Here is a 17,229-nt window from a genome sequence, read left to right on the forward strand (position 1 = left end):
TCTCCGGTCTTTCCACAGCATCGCCTTGTTATCTCGCTTCACAGGTCTACCCCACCCCCAACCCCACTACCCAGGTCTCCAGGCCGCGCCACTAACAAATGGTGCAGTGCTTCCTGGAGGGGTCTCTGCCGTCTGCTTGGAGGCTTTCGGGGGTTTTCCAGGGATCTGGAAGGCGCTGGCCAAAGAAAAAGCCTTCGGGTTCCGACTCAGAGGAAGAGGAGCAGGTGGGGCAGGGGCTGCCGTCTCTGGGATCCCCGGGTGTCTGTGGGCCGTCTCTATCCTGCCGTTTGGACGCCCCACTCGGGGTTTCCAGGGTGAGACTGGTAACTGCCGAGGGAAGAGCAGCTCGGGAGGTGATCTTGTCACTCGAGGAGGCACGGTTCCAGCCGACGCTTGGATCAGGTCCTTCTTCCCCTGTTCCAAACCCATCAGAAATGCCCATCTCAGAGCCCCCAGGTCCCTGTGCAAGAGGCGGGCCAGGGTTGCGTGCGGCCTCCCGCCCCGCCCCAGGCTGTGCCGTGCGCGCCACCGCTGCCGCCACTCTACCCCAGGGGCTCCCCCGCCTCTGTCCACCAGTGGGCGACTGCCTCCCCCGCCTGGGAGCGAGTCCGGCGCCGCAGCCCAGCCGGGTGGGTTCAAGAGGCCTTTGGAGCTCGCAGGCCAGGGACGCGCGGTGAGAGCTGCGGGCCCCAATGTTCGCGTCTGGGGGTTGCGGTGGGAGGGCGAGGTGTTGCTGGAGCGGGTAGGACAGCGTAGGGATGGGGTATGGGTTTCTGGCCTGGGAAATTACCCCCTTCTATGCTCAGCCCAAGCCGCCGCTCCCTCCCCTTGAGATCTGCACCGCCCCCTCCTTTACCAAGGGATGCTTGTCCTTCCGCTGCCGCTACTGAGCTAGAGCCCGCACTTCTGTAGCGTCTCGCAAAGCAGCTGGGGCAACATGGGCTACCCCCCGGCAGGGCATAACGTCCCCCATCCAGGGGCCCTGCGCAGTCTTGGCAGCAGAAGTGGTTCTCGTGCCATTGCTGTCCCTCAGCCTCAGTGCAGCGCTGGGAGAAGATCAGCTGGGTGAGGGAGAGGAAACCGATTCATCATTCATTCATTCATTCATTCACTCACTCATTCTGTCATCCATCCAATAACCACGCCTTATACCCATTAACGCTATGCCCACAGGCCTTCTGATTTGAAGTACTTTGTGACTTTTGGATTCAGGGAGGGTGATTGGCTTTGGGCGGGATCGTCCACGTAGCAGGTAGCACAGCCCGAAGTTGGACCCCAGAGCTTCCCTGACTCCTATCCCGAGATTCAATACGGCCTTTCATGTTGATGTTAAGAGCCGTCTAGCATTGGGCAAACACAGCATTGATCATGTGGCGTAGTGATAAGATAAACATCTTTTCAAGAATCCAGAAATATTCTGAGTCCAAACTAATTTAAGGACCTCTGCTCGAACTTGGGGGGAGAGAAATAAATAAAGGCAACAGGTCCCACATGCCTATAGCTCAAGAGAACAAAAGGGAATGGGGGCGGCCCTGGCTGGTTCCTAGTTCTGATGAGTCTAGCAAGCTGTTCCCTGTGTTCCTAGCCCCAGGGAAGAAGTCCCCTGGTGCCTCCTCCTGGTGCCCTACCTGGTCACAAGCTGGACATCGAGGTCGTAACAACTCTGCATGATGCCGGCCACAGTACAGGTGCCCATCATGGTAGAAGTAGATGAGGTTTACGAGGGCCTGGCCACAGGCCTGGCAAGCAAAGCAGGGTCTGTGCCAGCAGCACCGCTCACCAGCCCTGGCGGCGAACACTCCACACTCCCCTGGAGTCAGCAGCTTCTTGCACTGCCAGGTGGGGCCTGAGCTGGTCAGGGTCTGAAGCTTCTTAGCCCCCTCGGGGCTCTTCCACCACAACCCCCATTTGACTGCAGGCCCTCCACAAGAAAGACCCCCAGCCCCCAAAACCTGGCTTCCGTTTCTTTAACATTTACCAAATCACTGCTTCTGAAACCATTTCTACACCAAAGTCCCTGAGGCCCTTCTTCAGAAGAAGAGAGCAAAGGGTAGAGGAAGGGGAGGCTCAGGGGTGGAAAGGGGAGGCTGGCTCCCTACCCTCTCACAGGTATATCCTTCCAGCTTAGGAGGCAGTAGACGGGCCACCCCCTGTCCCAGGGATTTCTGCTTCCGCTGAGCACAGAAGAGTCGAAGCTGGGCCAGTTCCTCCTCCCCTAGGGCTAGACAGTAGCGTTCCTGCTGAAACAGGTTCTCATGCACCAAGACCTCAGGGTAGAACACCACGAGGACTGAAAAGTTCTGTAGGGCTTAGATACTGGGTCAGAGAGAAGTAGAACCTTGGAAGAGAATAGCATATGTGCTCGAAAAGGGAAGAACACGCAATGCATTGGGTTCACTCTGCTGCCCATGGAAATGGCTACCACTCAGGGCCCCTTAGCACCTCAAACCGTCACCAGATAGCTTGGCTCTTGTTCCCATGAAGCTAGATCTCAGCATCGCTTTCAGGTCTGTGTGTTCTCTCTGCTTCATAGCTGCCTTGGCTCCCCTTGTGAAGTGTAAGCCTTTAGGCTATACATGGTGGGGCCTCAATAAATGCTAAACGATCATATTTCTACATTTGTGCATTTCACTCTTGATTTCAAATGCCGTTCATGTCCATTGCCCATCTGCCCTTGAGCTAAGTAAGCTTTGTGGTACACGGGACAGATACTGTTCTTAGACTCAAGCTAAGGAGAAGGACTTCCACCAGCTAGTGGCAGAGCTGGGCCTTCTAGTCATACCCCTGGATTCTACACCAAGAGTCTTCCCACTTATTAACAGTGTGGGGAGAAGGAGAGAGGGGAGGAGAGAGAAGAAATCAGAGGGGAGACCCACATCACTGTCCTGTGGAGGGAGCTGTTGCAGGAGGGTCCGAAAGCCAGGCCAGTTTGAAGCTTGGTTGATATCCAGGCAAGGTGGGCCCAACCTCGAGCATGTAGGAGCCTGAGGAAGAACACAGGAGGGAAAGGGGGGAGGGCTAGGCTTTCTCTTCCCTTATCACCTCTCTTCCCGTCTACAGCAGCACCCAAGCATCCCTCTGCACTGGAGGCCAGAACAGTAGGTCCACTCCTGATCTGAGGTCTGCCTGGAAGGAACCCCCAAACACTATGTCACATATTTGAAGCTCCTCCATTCACTCATTCCATGGGTCAAAGTCCCTCTCATCTGCTCTGACAACTCAGACCAGACCTAGGAGAGGTGCTATATGGAATTTCAAGTCAGACCTCCAATTCCTGGCAAGAGAAAGGGTCTACAAAGCATCTGTGCACCCCTATAATCCCACCCACTGGGAGGCTGAAGTAGGACTTGAAGGTTCAAGGCTGCATAGCAAAAGCTTGGCTCAAATTAGGGGAGAACAGCCGGGCGTGGTGGCGCACACCTTTAATCCCAGCACTTGGGAGGCAGAGCAGGCGGATTTTCTGGTCCAGCCTGGTCTACAGAGTGAGTTCCAGGACAGCCAGGGCTACACAGAGAAACCCTGTCTCGAAAAAAAAAAAATAGGGGAGAGCAGGGAACAGAAAGATGGCTTTTACAGCAGATAAAGCCAGTTATCACCATGCCGGCCACATGGCAGAAGAGAGCTGACTCCGACAAGTTGTCCTCTGACCTCCACATATATTGTGTCATACAAACTCATATGCACACGCGCACACACTAAATAATTAAATAAAAAAGTTGGGAGGATTGAGACAGGGTCTCTCACACCTGGAACTTGATACTCAATATATAGACCAGGCTAGCTTTGAACTCACAGAGATCTGCCTGCCTCTGCCACTAAGTTCTGGAACTAATGGTGTGCACTGTCACACCCGGCTAACAAAGGTTTTGTTTGAATAGAAAGAGAAATGCAAACTATCACCCAGTCGGCAAAAGGGGAATGAGGGCCAGAGGATGGGACCACAGCGGTCTCAGAAAGAGTGGGACTCCCACAACCTGAGCCAAGTTATCTGCATAGTCCTCCACTGGCTGGTGGACTGAGTCACTGTCTGTGTGGACTGGTGGATCTGGCTCCCTGAAGATAGGACCATCCTGTTGGAGGGACCAGTCAGAATTCTGAACTGACATTGGTGACAGTCACCTGGAAGAAACAACAAGAACACCCCATTCAGTAAGCTTTTGCAGTGTGCCAAGTGAGCCAAAGTGCTTTGCAAACACCATCTCACAGCCTTGCCAACAGCCAGGTAACTTAGATAGCCTTGGCCCCATTTTACAGATGGCCAGACTGGGGCACAGAGGGCCAAACAGCTGAGAAATGGCAAAGCCAGATGGTTTAGTCTCTGGGTTTGTGAAATTCAAATTCTTGGGTCTTACAAAGCTGGGATGGACTAGAAGAGGAAGCAACAGTAGAAGAAACCATTTTGTTCTCTCATGAGCCTCTGGGCAGGTTGGACCTCTCCTACCTACCCAGGGAAGAACCAGTCTTCCCTGGTTCCTCAGTGCACCCTTCCCCAGGACCTGCCGCCTCACCAAGCCCCACTTAAGCTTGCACATTTCCAGCTAAGTCATTCAGGGGCCTGGTTAAGGGCCTCTCAGCAGGAATCTTCCTCAGCCTCTCTGGCCTGTACCAGTGATCCCTTCCCTGAATTCTCAAGTGGAGCATAGTCCATGGCCCCAAATCAGCACCCAGTGTTTCCTCATCTAGTCTAAATGCCTCAAGGATCCTAGAGACTTTTGTTTACTCGGTCTGTCTCTGATAGAAGCCATAGCCTCTCACAGACCAGGTAAGCCATCTTCTACTATATAGCTATACCACCTGTTTTTATAGCAGCATTTAAAAAAAGATTTATTGATTTTTATATGAGTACACTGTCGCTGTCTTCAGACACCCCAGAAGAGGGCACCAGATCCCATTACAGATGGTTGTGAGACACCATGTGGTTGCTGGGAATTGAACTCAGGACCTCTGGAAGAAACAGCTGGTGCTCTTAACCACTGAGCCATCTCTCTAGCTCCCAAGCAGCAAGCAGCCTGGTTTTTTGTTTTGTTTTGTTTTATTTGAGAGGGTTTCAGAGTCAAGGCTGACCTTGAACTCCTGATCCTCCTGCCTCCACCTCCAAAGTGTTGAGATCCAAGGCATGCACCACCACACCCAGCTTTGCAACAGCAATTAATCGACAGTCCCAGTGTACCTGTTTAGCCACAGTCCGGATGGGATCAGGGCGTCCTTGGGTGGAACTAACTACTGCAGTAGAGAAAAGATGAGCCCTTCTCAGTGAGGTGGAAGGCTAGTGAACAAGAAGAAACATAGTAGCCAGGGGTTCTGTACAGGGATTCTAGGTGAAGGGTTGGGTTGTGTGGGGTGAGTACAGCCAGAGCAAACTTGTATGTTTATTCAATGTCTGAGATTATTCTAGAACTGGGATGGAGTCTGACAGCAGCTGGACTCAGGAGGTCCACCAGTAAATCACTGGGCTTTGGGGATGGCCAGCAGGCTCAATTTATAACCATCTGAGTGCTTCCCAACTCCAAGCACTCCGCCAGTCTCTCTTCCTATACCCAGTACCACCCTTCCCTGTTCCCCACTCCACACCCACCTGCTTCCTTCCTGTTATGTCCCTCAAGTCAGGTTTCCTGTGGAAGGTGGCCAGGATGGACTGTCCACACAGGGTTACGAACAGCCACATCCTTTAGCACTGATGTGTGTGTGTGTGTGTGTGTGTGTGTGTGTGTGTGTGTGTGTGTTGGGGGGATAGGTTCTGGGGCCCCAGAAGAGGACTTGTACCCTCTTCAAGATTAGTTCTAGTTTGCATGGAACTGTCCAGCACAGAAATAACTATCAGAAAACAGACCTCCACCCAACACCCTGTCCCCCACCCAAGGACAAACTAATTCACCTCCCACTACCATTAGACTCCATCTTACTAACATTCTGGTTTCCTCCCATAGTTCCCTTCCTCCCTCCCCTCACTGGCTCCCACCACGCCCCAGTGCAACTAGGTTCAGGGGGTCCACCTTCCCCAAACAACACCGGTTCTTGGAAAATGAGCCTGAGAGGCACTAGAGACTGGAGAGCAGTAGACTTAGGGAGGTGTTGTTGACACCCAGAGGAAAAGGGGAGGGGAGCGAACGCTTCCATCGAATGGCCTCTAGGCATAGCCCTCAAATTTTCCTAGAACTTGGCCGGTCCATCCGCAAGGTTGAGGCTCAACATGTGCTTACCGAGTTCTCTTGGGGTCCCTGTCTAGCTGCTGGTTTAGGAGTGGGAATCAAGAATCCGAAAGGGTCTCTGTGTGGCTAAGCGCCAGCGCAGTACAGGAAACCTGCCGTCTGCCGCGCCCCCACGTGGCCCCGACAAGGCGGGTGCTTCAGATCGAGGAAAGTGCTTGTGGGTCTCTGGGTAGGAAGGGCACAGGCACCCGTGGACTTGGCGACGCGATGCACCACCGCCAAGCTGCGAAAGGTCCCGAGTCTCTCGGCCCGTCCCCGGCTTAAGCCCCGCCCCCTCTGCGGGCCTCGACAGCCCTCCCCTTTGTCGCCAGTGGTCCCTCGCCACTTCCCCTCCTGGATTCCGAGTCCGGTCCAGTCTCCTCAGATCCTCTTCTGCTTGACAGATTGCACCTACCTCTGTCTCCGCCCCACCCCTCAGGAGTCCCTGTCCCCGGCCCCGAGCGCCCTCTGGCGTCTGCGCATGCTCTCTGTCCCCGACTGCAAAGTCCTCCAAAGGGACCTTCTAGGCTGCGCGCGGGGTGCCCCGGCTCGGGTCGGTCCGCCCGCCGCGTCTCGTTGGTGCAGCCGGCGACCTCCGACCCCGCGGGCGCGGGGCGGGGCGAGGCTGGGGGGCCTTAGCTGCGGGCGGGCGGCGGCTGCTGCAGCGGGACCCGGGAGCGGGGCCCGACGCCGCCTGGGCCGCAGGGCGATGTGAGTCGGGGCGCGGCGGGGCGGGGACCAGGCGGCTCTACCGAGGCCCGGTCGTGCCGCACCGCAGTCTCCCCTCCTACCCTAGACAGCCCCAATCGGGCGGGCTAGCGGCGGACCCGGGAGCTGGGGGCGGGGATCCAGGCTGGGAGCGCGGCTGCGACCTCCGCATTCCGTCTGGGTATCTAGAAAACAAACCTCCTGTTACCGGTCCTGCATTTCGCTCCCCAAACCCCACCCTCTTTTCCCCCTAGTTACACCTTCGGGTCTTCAGGATCTCGCAGAAACCCCTCACTTACGCTCCCAACCCTCCGAACCGCCCACAGTCACATCGTTCTCTGCTCAGTGGCCCAAAGGCTTCTGCAATCCTGAAATTCCTCAGCCTTTGCATGCTTTTTGCAGCCCATCTTCTCCCAAGGCTCCGTATACATTTTCAGATCTCGTACCTCCATCCAGTGCCTGTACCCAACCCTACCTACCTCAGACAGTCTCCCCCATACCACGCAGTATAATCCCCTTCAATGGGTCATCTGATAATGTTTTTGATATCTCAAAGAAAAAAAGGGGTGTCTGAAAGATGCAGTGTCTCTCCCATCTTGCATCCAGTAGCTCTTGACTTCACACCCCTTCCCAACTCCCTGCTGACAGTTTAAACCCCCATTTTTTTCAGTACCTACCTTTAGCCTGCACACACTTCCTTCAGCCTGCTTACTCCTTCCAAGGAATGAGCCAGACCAAACGTGGGTTCGTTCACCCAAGAGCTGTGCAGAGATGCAGGGCTCGGGACCCTGGGAAGTACTGTCTTCCTGGGACAGCGAGGTCAGATGTCAGGGGTTTTCTTCAGAGTCTTGTTTTGTTGATTCATCTACCTAGGGCTTAGATAATCTGAAATTTTGCCTCTTATTATAATTGGACCTTTCTGACATTAGGATCAGAAAGTCTGTCCAGCTTTCAAATGTGAAGTGCTTTATCTATAGCTACTTCTTCTTAAAAAAAGATTTATTTATTTCATGTATGTGGGTACACTGTCACTGTCTTCAGACACAATAGATGCCCATTACAGATGGTTGTGAGCCACCAGGTGGTTGCTGGGAATTGAACTCAGGACCTCTGGAACAGCAGTCAGTGCTCTTAAACTCAGAGCCATTTCTCCAGCCCTATAGCTACTTCTAGAAATTACCTCAACTAGAACTCCCATAGTTGACAGATGTTTCCTCAAAGAAACAAAACAAAACAACAAAATCCCTAGGGGCAGGAGTAGAGATGGTGGAGCAGGCGAATGACACCCCCACCCCAGATATATGACACCCCCACCCCAGATATATCATAGCAACAAAACATTCTAAAATGTTGATTTCCAGAATCCTAAACTGGTGCTCTTACTGAGCTAGCATACTGTTATATAGTTCTTCTGAGAAAAAAAAAAGCTTTTTAGAGGGTTAAAATCCCCTGCAATGGTCAGGTGATGTGTTTGGGTTTTGGTTTTTGTTTTATGAAGGGGAAGTTGTGACACGGCTTTTCTGTGTAGCCTTAGCTCTGTGGACCAGGCTGGCCTTGAACTCAAACATCTCCTGCTTCTGCCCTCTGAGTATTGGAGTTAAAGTCATGCGCCACCACTTCCAGGCTAAGTGATGTTCTGAGAGGCACGCAGACCAGCATTCAGAGGGGGCTCCAATGAGGGCTGTGAACTGACGGTTTACTGGGAATCTCAGAGTTCATTGTCTTTGGTCCTAAGAAGTCCCTTTCAGGGCTAAGAATCTGTGGTCTTTTCATCCACAATCTTGTTTTACTCATTGGCCTCTCTGACTCACTAGTACCTAGACTAAGAAAGTTTGTGTGGGCTACACTGATAACAAGTCTGTTTCCTGAAGAGTTGAGGTTGAGACTAGGTCTCCATTAACATGTGGTCTCTGTCTCTTGTGCTAGGTGAACCCCAGGTGTGACCCCCAGGGATCCAGGTGACGTCTCTGCAGACACTCTGCCATGACACCCCACCAAGGACAAGGGGAATAAAGTGGGAGCCCTTTCCCATGCCCCTCCCATGGTCAGCTCCCCGATGGCCTGGCTGAGGTAAGAACCATGGCTTAGGTAGAATTTTTTTGTTGTTGTTGTTTTGTTTTTTTCCCCGAGACAGGGTTTCTCTGTATAGCCCTGGCTGTCCTGGAACTCACTCTGTAGACCAGGCTGGCCTCGAACTCAGAAATCCACCTGCCTCTGCCTCCCAAGTACTGGGACCAAAGGCATGCACCACCACTGCCCAGCAAAGTGAACCTCTTAAAAACTTCTGGCTGGGGCCAGGCAGTGGTGGCATACACCTTTAATCCCAGCACTTGGGAGGCAGAGGCAGGTGGATTTCTGAATTCGAGGCCAGCCTGGTCTACAGAGTGAGTTCCAGGACAGCCAGGGCTACATAGAGAAACCCTGTCTCCAAAAACAAAACAAGAACAACTTCTGCCTGGTGCCCAGGAGTGCTGCTCTGCCCTAGAGCCCTTACATAACAAGTATGAGGTGCTGGGTTGGATTTCCAGCATTAAAACCAAAACAACAACAAAACCTCTGTTTGGGATCTCTCTGTGTATCTCTCATTCCCTTAGGTCACAGAGGTCTGAGTGGTGTCCTCTCCATATTAAGGCAGAAACCTGTCGGTTGTGACGTGTCATCCGATTACCATTGTCCTGAAGGGAAAAGCCAGTTAAGGCCTCTTATCTCTGCTTTGGCCTTGGGAAGAAGGCTCAGCCTGTTGTTGTTTTAGAGTGTTGGGAATCGAATCTGGCTACAGATAAAGTCTGTACCCTGCCACTGAGCAGGTACAGGCTGGGCCCCAGCACTCTTTGTTGTTCTCAGTGAAGAAATACAGTAAGCACCCTTATTCCCAGTGCTTGGAAGCAGAGACAAGGGGGTCTTCTGTGAATTCCAGTGTCCAGTCATAAAGTGTGTCTTAAGTTCGTAATGTGGCAGTAGCTCACTTGAAGAGAACATCAGAAATATTAACTTCTGGTGGCTATTGGGGTGGGGGCAAGGGAGGAAAGAGAGGAAATGTGGGAGCTTCATGGGTAAGGTGAAAACTGGGGGAAAGAGAGGAACAAGATGGTGTCTGGGACGCCCCTGTGACCCTGTGTTTGCTGAGTCCTAATGAGCACCTCCGGCCAGCACACACCTGAGGGAGCCACTCCCAACACCTCCTTACATACATCCTGCTTTTCCAGCCCCAGACCCCGTCCATATCATTCCCTGGGTCAAAATCCTGTGTACTTGCCAGGGGCCAGATTGAATGTTAACCTCGGAGAAGCTCACTGTCCTGCCCCCACCTGCAGGAATCCTTAACACATTCTAACTCAAATTAATGTTTATCCCAAGTGTGTTTGGCCATGGATTGAGAGAGAATCCCCTCAGGTGTGTCTGTGTCATCCAGCCTGTTAGACAGAGGACACGCTCATTCACGGGTGCAGTATTCTGCACAGAGCAGCTTGGCAGGGCCGCTGGTGACCTGCTCATCTCTTGTCTTTCCCTAGGGCCGATAGGCTGCTCTGACACCATGGGGAGCTGCTGTAGCTGCCTGGACAGAGACAGCGTGCCACACAACCACCCGACCAAATTCAAGGTACCCAGACCCTCTCTCCACTCAAGTTCCCAGTGGCCCCTTGAGGTTAGGCCTCCTGTATCTCCAGGGAAAGGAAAATGACAGGCTGTGATTGCAGGCCCACTAAGGCCCCTGATGCTTGCTCTTGGCTTCTGAGCTAGTGTGAGGGGGAAACCCTAAACCCTTGTTTTTTATTTACAGTTGTTCTTTCTCTCTCCCTCTCTTCCTTCTCTCCCTCCCTCCCATCCTCTCTCTTTCTTTTTTTCTCTTTCTCTCTCTCTCTTTCTCAGGAATGATGTGTTTTAAGTAGAGCACACATAGCACAATAAGAAACACTGGGTTGGTGTTTCCTGAACCTAAGCTCCCCACATCCCATAGGAGGCGCCATCTTCTTACAACTGGGGTTTTTCTGTGCCTGTGTTTCTCCTGCCCAACTGGAGAGGAACCCTCAGCAAGTTTGCACTGTTGGGAGGTTGGAGGCTGGCTATATTTGTTCTGCCTTGGGCCTGTCAACAAATCTTTAGATTTTGAATTAACAGTTAAACCTTTCCACATTGTTACCTGGCCTTTGGATATTAAGGCCCAGGAAGTTCTTGAACATTGGGGAGTTAGCCACTTGGCCGGGGAGGTCATCTGCTGACCTCTTTCCTGTCTGTACAAACAACAGAGCTGAGGCTCTTAGGAGAGACTTGCCCCAGAAAACTGTGACCCATGGCACTGCTCTGTGTGACTAGGGGATCCCTTGGTACAGCCAGGAGCAACTCAGTCTTGTCCTTCATGACACTGCATCCCAGCGTCTCAGGGTCCCTTGCAGACACTTCCTGGCTTCTCTGTTGACCTTGGGTCACTTCTCCCTACAGGTGACAAATGTGGATGATGAAGGGGTGGAGTTGGGCTCGGGGGTGATGGAGCTGACGCAGAGCGAGCTGGTGTTGCACCTGCACCAGCGGGAAGCTGTCCGCTGGCCCTACCTCTGCCTGCGGCGCTATGGCTATGACTCCAATCTCTTCTCCTTTGAGAGTGGCCGCCGCTGTCAGACCGGCCAGGGTGAGTACCAGCCCTGCCCTCCATGACCGGGCAGGAGTTTGTTACAGAACTGAAGAATGGCCCTTAACACCCACCATCAGACATCAGGCCTGGTGGTATTGTTCAGAGCAGGGAGAGGTCTCGTTCGAAGGCCCAGAGCATGTCTTCGCGGAGTCATGTCCTCTTTCGTGCCTCAGTCATGGCTGTTCTTCCTGGGTGCCTTTGTGGGGACACTTGTTACACAGTCTACAGAAGGGGCTGATGTTCCTAGACCAACCACTCTTTCTACTGTTGCCATGGTTTCAGGGTCCTTACTGCCTTTGCAACAGGAAAAAAACCTGAGCAGCCGGGAGGTGGTGGTGCACGCCTTTAATCCCAGCACTTGGGAGGCAGAGGCAGGTGGATTTCTGAGTTGAGGCCAGCCTGATCTATAGAGTAAGTTCCAGGGCAGCCAGGGCTGTACAGAGAAACCCTGTCTCAAAAACAAAACAAAACAAAAACCCAAAACCTCTTGAGCTGCCAGGTCATACACCCCGGGCTTCATGCACAGTGGAAGAAAAGTCAGGCAGAAGACTGGCTACTTGGGGCTGAGTAGCTTGCATAGAGATTTGGGCAGCAGGAGCTTGGGTCTCTCGTATACAGCACAACCTTCAAGAGCCTGACTTTTGTCCACCATCATCTGTGGGCAGTGGAGTATACTGTATTCCCCCTGCCCATGTGCCCTCTGCACCCAGAGCTCAGGAGCTGGCAGGCTGCTCATGAGCTTGAGGTTGGGGCGGGAGGTCTGGGTTTGCTTCTTAGGTCCACACATAGTCAGCACAAGGAGTCCTTCTCGGGATTGTGCTGCAGGCAGACAGAGCTTCTCTCCTGAGACAGCTCACAGCAGCGCGCGTGCTGGGTTGATTGCTGAAGGGCCTTTCCCCTCCATGCACCTCATCCATGGTACACATAAGCATGGTGTGTGAACAGAGAGATAAGGCAGAGGCAGCCTTGCTCCTGGTGAGGTTGATCTGCACTTGGCACCTGAGAGGGCTTGTCTGAGCTCCCAGTTCAGGGCTTCTCCTAATGCCAGACTTTTGCTGCACCCCCACCACCCCACATTCCTTTCTTCCCTCCTCCCCCCTCCCTCCCTTTCCTTTTCTTTTTCCTCCTCCTCTCCCCACCCCACCCCTTTGAGATGGTCTTTCTATATGAGGTCCTGACTGGTCTCCAAGCTCACGGGGATTCTGCTCTCACCTCCCAAGTTAGAGATTATAGCCACATATCACCATTTCTGTCCTTCTGGTCTTGTCCAGCTTTTACATATTGTGCCTTTCTTGTTCTGCCCATACAAACTTCAGTTACCCTATACTGGAGCTAATGGATAACAGTATATAAGAGTGATTGTCCATATCCCAGTTTAGTTGTATCTATCATTCTGTGGATGTGGTGCTGAGGATTAAACTCCGGACTGTGTACATGCTAGGAACCCCCATACACACCCTGGTTTTTGGAGACAGGGTTTTAATGGGTAGCTCAGGCTAGCCTTGAACTTAGTGATTAACTGTGGGTACATGGTTCCATACTTGGTATCATTTATCTTTGCTGTGTGCACGACCTATCCCCTCAGCTTCCCCTGAATCCCATAGACCTGTGTTGCAGAGCCCCATGCTGGCATCTTTAGAGCCATTGAGTTCCAGGTGCTTAGTCAAGTCTTGCCACTTTGGGGACAGACTGGACTTGGAAGTGCATAGAGGCCTACTGCATGAAGGAGCACCAGACTCCCTTGCTCCGTCCCTCCCCAAGCTCTGTGAGGAACCTGTGTGGAAACAGGAGGCCTTTGCTTTCTGGCAAGCCTCTGGTCTGAATATTCTGTGAATGATCTGGGAGTAGGTCAGACCTGTCTGTCTTCAGAGATGGTAGAGAGATGGGGTAGAGTTGGCTACACCCTGGATGAAGGGTTTGGGGGTAGTGGGAGAGAGAGCTGCAGCTGGGAGGCAGGGAGCGATGGGGGCACCTATCTTTATGAAAACAAAGGTACTGAGTCTTGGAGGCCCTCACTGCTTTCTCACCATTCCCAGGGATCTTTGCATTCAAGTGCTCGAGGGCAGAGGACATCTTCAACCTGCTGCAGGACCTCATGCAGTGTAACAGCATCAACGTGATGGAGGAGCCGGTCATCATCACACGGAGCAGCCACCCCCCAGAGCTGGACCTGCCTCGAGGGCCCCCGCAGCCCGCCGGTGAGAGACCCACCCCAGTCACCCTATCCTATACACACATGAGCTCCAGTCTGGGAGGCTCAAGTTAAGGAGCAGGTAGGGGACAGCTGGGGTGAGCCAGCCTTCCTGGACATTCTTCCATCATCAGAACCATTCCTGAGGATGGATCAGTCCTGGGCAGGGCCGGTTGGGTGACTCAAGCTGGAACTGCAGAGTTCTGGGCCTTGGGTCGACTAATGGTTGGGAAGCAGACAGGAAGACGTTAGGTTGCCATAGAAACAGCAGTCTGGAGCTTTTTGCTTCCTTTCATGTACTGGCCTGGATCACATACAAAATACACTTCTCCTGGCTTGCTGGCGCAGCCATCTCTGCTCACATTTGTGTGGAGGTTTCCATAATCTGTGCCTGATGGCCCCTGAGTCAGACCACACAGCCCTGCACATTGTCCTCCCTGGCCGGTCTGTGAGAGACAGAAAGGCTAAGATGGCCCCTGTGCTTATGAGGTTTCCCTGGCCCTCCCTGGCAAAGCCTGCCTGGTCATGGAATGGTCCAGAGTGACAGGTGTGCTGTCAGTGTTTAATTAGGCCTAGGAGAGAGTAGAAGGTTGAGCCAGCCTCAGAGCAGCTTCAGAGGGCAGGGCAGGGTTTGATTGCTGAAGTATAGGGGAATGGAGGGGCTGCCAGGTCAGTGCGGTAAGGCATAATAGGGCCGTGAGAGCTTTTTGCTTGCCGTTGGAGGGTTTGCAGGGCACCCTACATATGTATGCATGTGATTGCAAATAACCATCAGGTCTCCCATACCCCTTACCTTAGCTGCTTCCCCTGAACCCACCTCCAGGCTACACAGTCTCCAGCTTCTCTAATGGCTTCCCTGGCTGCCCTGGAGAGGGCCCACGATTCTCCTCCGCTCCTCGTCGACCCTCCACAAGCAGTCTGCGACACCCCTCACCTGGGGAAGAGTCCACCCAGGCTCTCATTGCCTCCGATGAGCAGGTGCACATATGGTGGGAGGCACTCTAGTGAGTGGGGCCTAGGGAAGGTTGTGAGAACAGAAGAGATTTGATAGGGCCCTCTCTACCTGAGCAGGAGTGAGTGGCAGCTTGTCGGGGGACTTGGGGGCTGCAGGAGAAACTCTAGCTCTTTTCCTGTCCTCTCTGGACCTGTCCCTCTGTGCACCCCATTCTCCTAGTCCTTGAAACCACTTGTTTCGCTTAACATCTTTACCCCTGCAGTCTCACACCTATGTCAACACACCAACCGGGGAAGAGGCCAGCAGGAGTCGCCACTGCCTGCAGCCACTGCCTGAGGGCAGGGCACCCTTCCCATCGCAGACGCAGGTTTCTGACCAGCAGGACCCACAGGTGTTACTGCAGCCAGGGCAGGTCAAGTTCGTGTTGGGCCCCACCCCTGCTCGTCGACAGGTGATGAAGTGCCAGAGCATGCAGGACCCTCCCCATCACAACAACAACGAGGGCCCTTCCGAGTGCCCAGCCCAGCCCAAATGCACCTACGAGAATGTCAGCGGGGGCCTGCAGCCAGGGGCTGGCTGGAGACTGAGCCCAGAGGAGCGAGGGTGGAGTGGCTTGGCTCACCGTCGGGCTGCTCTGCTGCACTATGAGAACCTGCCCCCACTTCCTCCACTGTGGGAGAGCCAAGGCCAGCAGCTGGGAGGGGAGGCTGGGGATGATGGGGACTCCAAGGATGGGCTTACCCCTTCCTCAAATGGCTTCCCTGATGGTGAGGAGGATGAAACCCCACTACAGAAACCCACCAGCACCCGGGCCTCCACCCGTAGCCACAGCAGCTTCCCAGTCCCACTGACCCGCCGCCGAGGCTCCCCGAGGGTCTTCAACTTTGATTTCCGCCGGCAGGGCCCTGAGCCCCCAAGGCAGCTCAACTACATCCAGGTGGAGCTCAAGGGCTGGGGCACAGCCCGTCCCAAGGGGCCCCAGAACCCCTCAGTATCTGGAGCTCCTGGGCCCACCCCACACCCTGCTCGCAGCTCAGACTCCTATGCCGTGATTGACCTCAAGAAAACGGTGGCCATGTCCAACCTGCAGAGGGCTCTGCCACGAGATGACGGTACCGTCAGGAAGACTCGGCACAACAGCACCGACCTGCCTCTGTAGACCTGCCTCCACCTGCCTCTGTAGACCCGTTCCCCCGCCCGCCTCTGCCCACAGTAGGGGCTCCACCCTACCCACCTGCCTCTGCCCACAGCAGGGGCTCCACCTCACCCACCAGCCCAGGACCCACAGCTGCTTTGCAGAAGATACTCCCCCAAAGATGTCAGCCACTGGGTGTCCAGTTCCCCAAGCTGGGGAGAGGAGAGGGTGAGCTGGAGAGAGGGAGCCATGGTGTAAACTGTGAAGGGTCTCAAGGTTGCATTTCGCACCCTTCCCTAATGTTCGTTCTGTGAAGGGTCTCAAGGTTGCGTTTCGCACCCTTCCCTAATGTTCGTTGTCTGGTCTTCAGCTGTCCATGTGTTTGTGCTTTCAGTTTTCTTTCCCTTCCCCTTTCCCTTTTTATTTGTTGGAGTTTTGAGACATTTTGTACCTGTTGATTTTATTTATCAGTTTATTTTTCTATTTATTGTTTTAAATGTAACTTAACATATTTATTATTAATATAATTATTTTTAAATTCTGGCTCAGTGAGTACTCTCTTTGTGCAGTGTTTCCTGGCAGGGTCTGGGTAGGCTGGTGGCCTCACAGAGATGGGGGCTTCATTCTTGGTAAGTGGACTTCATCCATGGGGGTGAAGTCTGTGGTCACTTCTTTTTCTTCTCTAAGAAGCTCTGGCCTGAAATGTAAAAGTTTCCAGGGATGGACAAACTCTTGCTTCTGCTAAGCTGGGAGCTCACTGCTGAGAGCTCAGATGCAGAAGGAGTCCGGGAAGGAGTGTGACCTAAGCGATGATGTGCACCTCACAGGCTACAGTGGACCGGAAATGGAGGAGAGACATTTCACAAGACTCTGAATGCCCTCCAGGCAAGCCCCAGGGGCCACTGCTGTCCGGAATATGTGTTGAGCTGGAGGTAGACCACAGCCTCTCCTCACACAGCTACTCCAGCCTGTGTGTAGGTCAGACCCTTCACAGGGGATTTTGCTAAAATCCAAACCAAAGGAACCAGCCAAAGGAAGCGCATGCATGCCTGACTAGCTTTCCAGCTCATCCTTGGGGCTTTTCTAGAGAACAGCCCAGGACGGAGCATCCAGGGGTCTCTCCTCTCCTCGGCCCACCAGGCCCAGGGAGGACTCTCACCAAGCCTCCATCTACAGTCAGGCCGCCTGGTGCTTCCTTGTAGCAGGGCCCTATCCTCCCTCTCAGTGCCCACTGCACCTCCTCTCTACATTAGACTAAGACACAAGGGACCAAGTGCCATGAGCCTCTGTGGCATGAGTGAGGATGAGAGCCAGTTTGCCCAAGACATAGACAAGCCTCTTCTCTGGGCACCTTTTGTGTACCAGCTCCCTGTCCTGTGCAGGGAGCATATAGCCCTCTTCATCAAAGCTCTAGTCCAGGAT

The 17,229-nt window shown here is 53.6% G+C and overlaps 2 protein-coding genes across 8 annotated transcripts; one reads left to right on the forward strand and one right to left on the reverse strand.

Moving 5' to 3' along the window:
- Window positions 1-48: 48 nt before the first annotated feature.
- Prickle4 (prickle planar cell polarity protein 4) lies at window positions 49-6,796 on the reverse strand. Of its 6 annotated transcripts, XM_031348029.1 has the most exons (9): window positions 6,604-6,796; window positions 6,201-6,374; window positions 5,171-5,223; window positions 3,975-4,119; window positions 2,877-2,984; window positions 2,100-2,237; window positions 1,629-1,832; window positions 857-1,061; window positions 63-414 (listed from the first exon to the last, which is right to left on the reverse strand). In XM_031348029.1, exons 4-9 carry the CDS (start codon window positions 4,104-4,106, stop codon window positions 92-94), a joined length of 1,110 nt encoding a protein of 369 aa, XP_031203889.1. In that variant the 5' UTR covers window positions 4,107-4,119; window positions 5,171-5,223; window positions 6,201-6,374; window positions 6,604-6,796; the 3' UTR covers window positions 63-91. The 6 variants fall into 6 exon arrangements, 5 of the variants coding, with proteins under 5 accessions (XP_031203888.1, XP_031203889.1, XP_031203890.1 ...); XM_031348030.1 differs by lacking the exon at window positions 6,604-6,796 and having other exon boundaries at window positions 857-1,046; window positions 6,201-6,583; XM_031348026.1 differs by lacking the exon at window positions 6,604-6,796 and having other exon boundaries at window positions 6,201-6,583.
- Frs3 (fibroblast growth factor receptor substrate 3) lies at window positions 271-16,348 on the forward strand. Of its 2 annotated transcripts, none has more exons than XM_031348023.1 (7): window positions 271-673; window positions 8,823-8,966; window positions 10,409-10,497; window positions 11,337-11,523; window positions 13,563-13,724; window positions 14,541-14,695; window positions 14,935-16,348. In XM_031348023.1, exons 3-7 carry the CDS (start codon window positions 10,432-10,434, stop codon window positions 15,829-15,831), a joined length of 1,467 nt encoding a protein of 488 aa, XP_031203883.1. In that variant the 5' UTR covers window positions 271-673; window positions 8,823-8,966; window positions 10,409-10,431; the 3' UTR covers window positions 15,832-16,348. The 2 variants fall into 2 exon arrangements, with proteins under 2 accessions (XP_031203883.1, XP_031203882.1); XM_031348022.1 differs by lacking the exon at window positions 271-673 and adding an exon at window positions 6,686-6,899.
- The last annotated feature ends 881 nt before the right edge of the window (window positions 16,349-17,229 follow it).

This window comes from Mastomys coucha, unplaced genomic scaffold (assembly GCF_008632895.1).
Source record: "Mastomys coucha isolate ucsf_1 unplaced genomic scaffold, UCSF_Mcou_1 pScaffold3, whole genome shotgun sequence".
NCBI classification, from domain to species: Eukaryota; Metazoa; Chordata; class Mammalia; order Rodentia; family Muridae; genus Mastomys; species Mastomys coucha.